Here is a 9,615-nt window from a genome sequence, read left to right as displayed (position 1 = left end):
CACTGTGGGGGGGGGTGGCACAGGGACAGCCTGGCAGATAGGGACACTTGGGGGGAATGGGGACACCCTGGGGGTGACAGGGACAGCCCAGGGGAGACAGGGACACTCCGGGGGAATGGGGACAGCCCAGGAGGTGACAGGAACATTCCAGGGGTCACAGGGACAGCCTGGGGGAGACAGGGACACTCCGGGGGAATGGGGACAGCCCAGGAGGTGACAGGAACACTCCAGGGGTCACAGGGACAGCCCGGGGGATGACAGGGATACTCTGGGGAATGGGGACAGCCCAGGGGGTGAGAGGGACACTCCAGGGGGCACAGGGACATGCCGGTGGGTGTAGATGTGTCCCTGACGTCCCCGTGGTGTCCCCGTGGTCCCCACGGGTCCCTGCAGGACAGGGGGCGCGGGCGGTTGGTCGGCGCGGGGCTGCGAGGTCGCCTTCAGGAACCGGAGCCACGTGAGCTGCCAGTGTCACCACCTGACCAGCTTTGCCGTCCTCATGGACATCTCCCGCCGGGAGGTGGGACAGGGGGACACCCGGGGCACGGGGGGACATGGAGGGACATGGGGGATGGAAACACCAGGGGTCATGGGGACATGGAGGGACGTGGGGGGATAGGGACACCAAGGACATGGGGACATGAAGGGACATTGGAGGGGTGGGGGACATGTGGACATGGGGACACGAGGGGACATGGAGACATGAAGGGATATGGGGACATGGGGGGACATGGGAACATGGGGGTATGAGGGTACCAGGGGCCATGGGGGCCATGGGGACACAAGGGAACATGGGGGGACATGATTGACATGGGGGGACATGGGGGATATTGGGCCATGGGAGCATGGTGGTATGGGGACAGAGAGGACATGGGGGCACAGGGGGACAGATAGGATACAGCAACCCTGGGGCATGTGGTGACCTGGGTCAGGGCCCTGGTGGGGACACAGGGACGGGGGGGGGGACAGATGGGACACAGGGGACGTGGAAGGACACAGGGGGTGGGGACAGGGCCCTGCTGGGGACATGGGGACATGGAGCACGAGGTTGGTGGGCAGTTCCAGGCATAGGGGCAGGGCTACAGGGGCAGGGGAGGGGCTGGTGATAGAGGGGAGGGGACAGGGGTAGGAGGGTCTTAGCAGAAGGGGGGGCAGGGTCAGTGCAGGGATAAGTGCCCGTGGGGCCGGGGCTGAGGAAGGTGGGTGGGGCTTCAGTGGGCAGGCCTGATCAGGATGGGTGGGGCTCCCTTGGGGTGGGGCCAATAGCAGTTGGGCAGGTCGGTCTCCAAGAGGCAGGGGCAATGTGGGTGAGGCTTAAAGGGGCAGGGCTGAACAATGTGGGCAGGGTTTCAAATTGGGGTGTGGCATTGCGGGTGAGGCCTTCCAGGCCCAGTGACTGGATGGGCTGTATGGAGGGGGCGTGTCTCTCTCCATGGGCGTGTCTCTGTTGATGGGCATGTCCATGGGCATGTCCGTGTCAATGGGCATGTTCATGGGTATGTCCCTGTGGATGGGTGTGTCCATGGATGGCTCCATGAGTGTCCATAGGCATGTCCCTGTCTATGGGTGTGTCCACAGGCGTGTCCATGGGTGTGCCCATGGATGTGTTCATGGGTGTGTCTATGGCTGTGTCCATGTTCATGGGCGAATCCATGGGCATGTCTCTGTGGATGGGCGTATCCATGGGCGTGTCCATGGGCGTGTCCATGGGCATATCCCTGTGGAGGGACGTGTCCATGGACGTGTCTCCCCGCAGAATGGGGAGGTGCTGCCCCTGGCGGCCCTGACCTACGGCTCTCTGGGGGTGGCCCTGGCGGGGTTGGCCCTGGTGGTGCTGGCCCTGGGCACCCTGCGGGGGTTGCGCTCCAACCGGCACAGCATCCGGCGGCACGGCGCCGCCGCCCTGCTCCTGGCACAGCTCGTCTTCCTGCTCGGCATCAACCAGGCTGAGCTCCCGGTGAGGGGGGCAGGGACGGCAAAGGGGGGAGACAGGGAGGATTGGGGGATCTGGGTTGAGGGGTGGGGAATTCACAGCTTGGGAGTGGCTGGAATGGGTGGGGAAAGGGGGGAGACTGGTGGGATTTGGGGTTTTGGGGTTGAGGATCCACCACTGGGGAGGTTGGGGGTGCGGGGGTGGGAGGGAAAGGGTGAAGAATGGTGGGATTTAGGTGTTGGGGATTCACAGCCTGGGAGGTGGGTGGGTGGGGCTGGAATGGGTGGGGGAAGTGTAGGGACTGATGGGATTTGGGGGTTGGGGATCCACCACTGGGGAGGTTGTGGATGGGTGGGTGTGGGTGAAATAGGTGGGGAAAGGGGGGAGGGGTGGGTTTTGGTGGGTGGGACTCGTTGGGTGTGGCCGGTGGGTGTAGCAGTGACGGGATGTGGCCCAGGGGGTGTGCACAGTGGGGGCCATCCTGTGCCCGAGTGTGGTGGGCAGGGTGGAGCGGGCAGGGCTGGCTGGAGGGGTCAGTGGGTACCCAGTGACCCCAGTGAGGGGACCATCCTGCTGCAGTTCTTGTACCTGGGAGAGCGTGGGGCTGGCTGGGTGGGGTCAGTGACAACAAGTGACGGGTGTGGGTGTGTCCCAGCTGGCCTGCACAGTGTGGGTGGGCTCAGTGACACCCAGTGACAGGATGGGGGGACCATCCTGCTGCAGTTCCTGTATCTGGGGGTGGGTGGGATGGGTGGGTCGGGTCAGTGGCACCCAGTGAGGGGGTGTGGTGGCCCATCTGCTGGCCATCCTGGGTGGGTGGGCTCCGTGACACCCAGTGACGGGGGTGGGGGTGTCCCAGCTGGCCTGCACGGTGGTGGCCATCCTGCTGCAGTTCCTGTACCTGGGGGCGGTGGGCTGGGGGCTGCTGGAGGCCCTTCACCTGTACCGGCGCCGCAGCGAGCCCCGCAGCGTGGACAGGGGGCCCATGCGCTTCTACCACGTGCTGGGCTGGGGGCTGCCTGCCTTCATCACCGGTGAGCCCCGCCCCCCACCTTAACCCCGCCCCTGGCCCCGCCCCCACCCCACAGCCCACCTGGCGCCAGGTGCCCACCTGGGTAAACGCCTTCTGGTGGCCCCGCCCCCTTCTCAGCAGTGGCCCCGCCCCCTTGAGCCCCCTGCCCCGATCAGATTGATCTCATTTCCAAGTGTAGCCCTGCCCCCAGGATATAGCCCCTCCCCCAGGTGCATCTTGCCCAGTATAGCCACGCCCCTGGGTATAGCCACGCCCCCAATAGGATAATCCCACCCAATCTAGAATAACTCCGCCCCCAATAGGGAATAGCCCCACCCAATCCAGAATAGCCACACCCCCAATCTGTAATAGCCCTGCCCCCATTTCAGAATAGCCCCACCCAGTCCAGAATAACCCGACCCCAATGCAGAGTAGGCACACCCACTTTGGAATAGCCCCACCCCAACCCAGAATAGCCCCACCCAATCCCGAATTGCACCTCCCCAATCCAGAATAGCCCCCAGTGCCCCCCCTGCCTCCCATGGGTCCCCTCCATGCCCCCAAAGCCCCCCATGGGTGCTGCCTTGTCCCCAATGTCCCCCAAAGCCCCCCATGGGTCCCCTCTGTACCCCCAAAGCCCCTCATGGGCACCCCCTTGTCCCCAGCACCCCCCTGCCCTCAAAACCCCACTCCGCGTGGCCCCGCTCCCGAAGCAGCCCCACCCCGACCTTACCCCCTCACCTGCCCCACCCATGCCCCATTTAGCCCCGCCCCCTCTCAGCCCCGCCCCTGCGCCCCCTTTTGCAGGCCTGGCCGTGGGGTTGGACCCCGAGGGTTATGGGACCCCCGAGTTCTGCTGGCTGGCCCTGCATGACCCCCTCGTGTGGAGTCTGGCCGGTCCCGCCGCTGCCGCCCTCGCCGTGAGTGGGAGCCGGGGGGCGAGGGGGGCAGGGGAGACCCCCACCCAGCCGCCCTACTCACCCCCCCTCGCCCCCAGGTCGGCATCTTCTTCCTGCTGCTGGCGGGCAGGGCCGCGTGTGCCACCCCACAGGGCTTCCAGAAGAAGGGCTCAGCGTGAGTGCCCCAAGGGGGCTCCCACGGGGGGTTGGGGTGGGCCACCGGGGGCAGGGGGCACCCACGGGGGGCTGGGGGCACCCATGAGGGGCAGGGTCACTCACTGGGGGCAGGGGGCACCCACGGGGGGCTGGGGGCACAGCAGGCAGGGGGGGCATTGGGGGCAGGGAGGCATCTGTGGGATGTATGGGGGGCACCTATGGGGGACAGGGGGGCATGGGGGGCATTGGGGGCATGGAGGACACCCATAGGGGGCAGCGGGGCACAGGGGGCAGGGGGAGAACCCATGGGGGGCACTGGGGGCAGAGTGGGACAAGAGGGCACTGGTGGAGGGTATTGGGGGCATTGGGGGCACTGAGGGGGGCAGGGAGGCACTGGGGACAAGGGGACACTGGGGGGGGTAGCAGGGGGACCCATGGGGGGTAAGGGGGCATTTGGGGCAGGGCAATATTGGGGGCTTTAATGCCCAAGGAGGGCAGGGGGTTGGGGGAGGTTGGGACATCTGTGGGGTCAGGGGGGCACAGGACACCCGTGGGGGGGCGGGGGGGCACTGGGGGCAGGGGGGTATGGGGTGCTGGGCTACCTGTGGAGGGTGGGGGGGCACAGGGTGTTGGGACACCCACGGGGGGGGGAGGTACGGGGGGCTGTGACATGGGGTGACACTGGGGTGACAGTGGGGTGCTCAGGTTGGGGGTGTCACAGTGGCCGTGCTGCTGCTGTGGGTGCTGTTGGGGCGCTGTTGGGTGGCACTGGGGTGGCACTGGGTTGGCACTTGGGTGCCAGGTCAGGGGTCCACACAGCAGCCATGCTGGTGGTGTGGGTGACACTGGGGTGACACTGGAGTGCTGTTGGGTGACACTGGGGCGCCGTTGGGGTGCCAGGTCGGGGGTCCGCACGGCGGCCGTGCTCCTGGCTGTGCCCAGCCTGGCCTGGCTGCTGGCCCTGCTGTCGGTGAACAGTGATGCCCTGCTGTGCCACTACCTGTTTGCTGCCTCCAACTGCCTCCAGGTCAGCGGGCACCCGCATCGCTCCCTGGGACCCCTGAAAGCACAGAGCCCCCACCCTGGAACCCCCTGAGCCCACCCTGGGACCCCCGGAGAGCCCACCCCAGGGACCCCCAGGGACCCCCATAGAGCTGAGAACCTCCACTCCTGAGACCTCCAGAGTCCACCACCCCTGGGACCCCCAGAGTCCACCCTGGGACCCCCAGAGAGCCCTGGCACCTCCCCTCCAGAGCCCACAGAGTCCCAAACCCATTTAGGGGGCACCAGTGGGCACGGGGGGGGTCCCTCGCCGTATCCAGCGTGCCCGTGGGGGGCACCCAGTGTGTGTGTGGGTCCCTTCACCCAGTTTGGGGTGCCAAAGGGGTGCCCCCCACGTCTCTGGGAGCCCCCTCAGGTGGCACTGGGGTCCCCCACGAGGCTGTCCGACCCCTCCCCTGTGCCCCCCATGCCCATGTGCCCCCCCGTGTGCCCAGGGGCCCCTCATGTTCCTGTCCTGTGTGGTGCTGAGCAAGGAGGTGCGGAGGAGCCTCCGCCTGAGCTGTGCCCGCCGCCACCACCCCCCACTGGCCACCAAGGCCACCCTGACACCCGTGAGTGCCGGGGGGGATGGGGAGGGGCATGGGAGAGGGCACGGGGGGCTCGGGGCAGCCCCTGTGATGTCCCTGTCCCCGTGCCAGCCCCCTGGGAAACACGGGGGGCTGGGGGGGCTGGGGGCACCCCTGGCACAGCTGTGACGTCCCTGTCCCCGTGCCAGCCCCCCGGGGGTTGCTGGGGGTGCCGAGGGGTCTTGAGATAGTTCCTGGAACGACTGTGTCATCCCTCTCCCTGGCACGGGTGGGCTGGGCAGTCCCGTTCTGGACTGTGGCATCCCTGTGCCCGTGCCAGACCCCCTGAGGGGAGAGGGGACTTGGGGGGGCTGGGGGCAGCCCCTGGCATGGCTGTGTCATCCCTGTCTCTGGCATGGGGGGCTCGGAGGGGCTTGGGGTAGCCCCTGGCAGGGCTGTGATGTCCCTATCCCCGTGCCAGCCCCCCGGGGGACAGAGGGGCGCTCGGGGCACCCCTGGCACAGCTGTGATGCCCCTGTCCCATTTCCAGCCCCCCGGGGGGCTCGGGGGGGCTCGGGGCAGCCCGGCCGTGACTTCCCTGTGCCCGTGCCAGGCGTATGGCGGGGACAGCACGTACGTGGCAGGGCCGCTGTGCCCCCCCCCCGGGCGGGGGGTCCTCGGGGTCCCTGCACAGCACAGCCCGGTCAGGCAAGAGCCATCACAGCTACATCCCATTCGTCAGGAGGTGCGGGCATGGCGGGCACCGCGCACGGCACGGGGGGGACAAGGGGGGTGGCACTGATGTGGTGGGATGGCGAGGTGGTGGCAGGGTGCTGGCAGGTGATGGGGGAGTGGGGTGACATGGCCCTGGGGTGTTGGGGTGAGAGGGTGAGGGGGTGGTGGGGTGGTGGCAGGTTGGGGGTGTGACATGGCACTGCAGTGGCAGGGTGGCAGGGTGGTGGCAGGATGGCACGGCTCGGGGGTGGGGGGGGGGGAGGGAGTGGGGGGGGGGGGGGGACATGACACTGGGCATGGAGGCTGGCAGGGTCATGGGGTGGTGGGGGGGGTTATGGGGTTGGTGGGGGCACGGCATTGGGGTGGCAGGTCATGGGTTGGTAGAGCGGTGGGTTAAGCAGTTGGTGGGTTGGGGGCACTGCACTGGGCTGGAGGGGTGGCACAGGGATGGGGTGGTGGGATGGCAGTGGGTTTGGGGTCCCAGCAGGTGTCTGGCAGTGGTTTTGGGGTCCCAGGGGGGTGTCGGTGGTGTTGGGGTGTCTGTCGGTATTTTTGGGGTTCCGGGGGCAGTCTATCAGTGGTTTTGGGCCCCGGGGGGTGCCAGGCACTGACACTGCCGTGCCCCCCCCCAGGGAGGACTCGGGGCTGGCGGGCAGCCCGGGGCCGCTGCCCGAGCCCGGGGGGCTCTTCCTCGACGCGCAGGAGCAGCCCGAGGGTAACGACCCCCACCCTTGGGGGGGCACGGGGGGTGTCCCCGGGCCCCCCCTGAGCCATGACCCCTCCAGAGCACGACACGGACTCGGACAGTGACCTATCCCTGGACGACCCGAGCGGCTCCTACGGCTCCACCCACTCGTCGGACAGCGACGACGAGCCCCCCCCCGGCTGGGACCCCCTGCCTGGGGCTCCCTCGGGCCCTCCCGGCCCCGGTAACGGCCCCCTAACAGCCCGCTAGGGATGGGGGGACCCTTGACCTGGCCGGTGCTGGGGGGGGGCACCCAGTGGGTTTGGGGAGGGTCCCTGATCCTGGCTCGGTGTTGCTGGGGGGCACCCAGTGGGTACAGTGGGTGTGGGGAGAGTCTCTCGTCCAGTCTGGGGTGCTGAGGGGGGGCACCCAGTGGGTTTGGGGGGACCCTGGCCCTGGCTCGGTGCTGCTGGGGGGCACCCACGGGGGGCCGGGGGGTCGTGGCCCTGCCCATCCCACCAACCCCCTGCCTGCAGGTGCCGCCCTGGTGCCCCCGGGGTGCCCGTACTGGCCGGGGGAGTTCGTGACGACGGCGAGCGAGAGCGAGGGCGTGGCGGGCACCGAGGGGCTGCGGGTGCAGCCGGCGGGGGGGGCGGGGGGACCCCCCCGGGGAGACCCCCTCAGGCCCAACGGGGAGGCCCTGCCCAGGGAACCCCTGCTGCTGCCCCTGCCCCACCCACACAAAGGTATGGGCTCGAGGGTGCCCGGTGGGTGCCAGGGTTCTTTTTGGGTGCCCATCCAGTGCCAGAGGTCCTTTTGGACACTCCTTGGGTGCCAAGGTGCCCATTGGATACCCTTTGGGTGTGAGAGTTCCCTTTGGGCACCCACTGGGTGCCAACGTGGCCATTGAGCACCCTTTGGGTGCCAGGGGGTGCGTATGGGATGGGTACCCTCCAAACCTGCCGGGTGATGCCCCCTCCCTTGCAGGGATCCTGAAGAAGAAGTGCCTGCCCCCCATCAGCGAGCGGGGGGGCAGTGCCCAGCGCCCCGGGCCCCCCCCGCCACCCCCTGCGGGCACGGCCGCCTCGTCAGGCAGTGACGGGGGTGCCCCCCCGGCCCCCCGGGCCCGGCAGAGCCTTGAGGAGCAGCTGAGCGGCCTCACCCCCATCGCCATGAGCATCCGCGCGGGCACCGCTGATGAGGACTCCTCCGGCTCTGAGTGAGTGCCAGCGTGTGCCCGGGGTGCTCCTGGGTGCCCATTGGGAGTCCTTGGGGTGCCTGGGTTGGTTTTGGGTGTCTGTGGTGTGCCAGGGTGGTTGTTGGGTGCCCATGGGGTGCCACGGTACCTGTCAAGTGCCAGGACTCCCATTGGGTGCCAGGGTGTCCAAGAGGTGCCCTTTGGGAGTCCATCAGGTGTGAGGGTGGCTGTTGGGTGCCCATCGGGGGGGTCTTTGGCTGCCAGGGTTACCTTTGGGCACCCACTGGGTGCGAGGGTGATTTTTGGGTGCCCATCAGGTGCCAGGGATCCCACTGGGTGCCCATTGGGTGCCACGTTGCCCAAGAGGCGCCCTTTGGGTGCCAGGGTTGCCTTTGGGCACCCACTGGGTTCAAGGGTACCCATGGGGTGCCCATGGGGTGTTCTTTGGGTGCCCATCAGGTTTAAGGGTGGCTGCTGGGTGCCCACTGGGTGCCCACTGGGTGCCAGGGTAACTGACAGGAGACCACTGTGTGCCAGGGCTCCTCTTGGTGCCCATGGGGCACAAGAGTTCCCACTGGGTACCCACTGGGTGCCCATTGATCACTGAGTGCCCCCATTGACCACCCAAAGGGCACCCGTTGAGTGCCCATCAGGTCTAGCAGCACCTGTTGGGTGCCCATTGACCATTGGGTGCCCGTTGGATATTGGGGTGCCCCCCGCGTGCCCCCCAGGTGCCCAGTGGGCGTTGGGCTGTCCATTGAGTGTGAAGGTGCCCACTGGGTGTTGGGGTTCCATTGGATGTTGGGGTGCCTGTTGGGTGTTGGGGCACCCCTTGGGGTGCCCACTGGGTGTCTGCTGGGTGTTGGGGTGCCCATTGGATGTCAGGCTGTCCATTGAGTGCCCGTTATGTGTTGGGCACCCCTTGGGGTGCCCACTGAGTGTTGGGGTGTCCATTGGATATTGGGGTGTCCATTGGGTGTCGGGGTGTCCATTGGGCATTGGGGTGTCTACTGGGTCCCCACTGGATATTGGGGTGTCTGTTGGGTGTTGGGGTGTCCATTGGGTCCCCACTGGATATTGGGGTGCCCATTAGGTGCCTGTTGGGTGTTGGGGCATCCCTTGGGGTGCCTATTGGGTGTTGAGGTGCCTGTTGGGTGTTGGGGTGCCTGCTGGGTGTCGGGGTGCTCATTAGGTGCCTGTTGGGTGTTGGGGCATCCCTTGGGGTGCCCGTTGGGTATCTTTGGGGTGTCCATTGGGTATTAGGGTGCCTGCCAGGTGCCCACTGGATATTGGGGTGTCCACTGGGTGCCCATTGGGTGTTGGGGTGTCCACTGGGTGCCTACTGGATATTGGGGTGCCCATTGGGTGCCTGTTGGGTGCCTGTTAGACACCCGCTGCCCCTCCTTGGTGGATGGGGGTGCCCAGGGGG

At 67.5% G+C, this 9,615-nt stretch overlaps 1 protein-coding gene across 1 annotated transcript in view; it reads left to right on the top strand.

The window, feature by feature from the left end:
* The window catches only part of LOC113962684 (cadherin EGF LAG seven-pass G-type receptor 2-like), a 30,053-nt gene extending 21,458 nt beyond the window's left edge, over positions 1–8,595 (top strand). The window contains 13 exon segments of the mRNA XM_027673445.1: positions 394–520; positions 1,757–1,957; positions 2,793–2,967; positions 3,753–3,865; positions 3,943–4,019; positions 4,901–5,027; positions 5,497–5,613; positions 6,182–6,223; positions 6,225–6,313; positions 6,936–7,018; positions 7,089–7,232; positions 7,525–7,734; positions 7,976–8,595. Of these exon segments, the coding sequence (XP_027529246.1) occupies positions 394–520; positions 1,757–1,957; positions 2,793–2,967; positions 3,753–3,865; positions 3,943–4,019; positions 4,901–5,027; positions 5,497–5,613; positions 6,182–6,223; positions 6,225–6,313; positions 6,936–7,018; positions 7,089–7,232; positions 7,525–7,734; positions 7,976–8,211 (1,741 nt within the window). The 3' untranslated portion in view covers positions 8,212–8,595.
* Positions 8,596–9,615: the final 1,020 nt, after the last annotated feature.

This window comes from Neopelma chrysocephalum, unplaced genomic scaffold (genome assembly GCF_003984885.1).
Source record: "Neopelma chrysocephalum unplaced genomic scaffold, ASM398488v2 Primary Assembly neopelma1_184482, whole genome shotgun sequence".
NCBI lineage: Eukaryota > Metazoa > Chordata > Aves > Passeriformes > Pipridae > Neopelma > Neopelma chrysocephalum.
The sequence above is the reverse complement of the archived record's forward strand: the minus strand, read 5'-3'. Positions and strand labels throughout refer to the sequence as shown.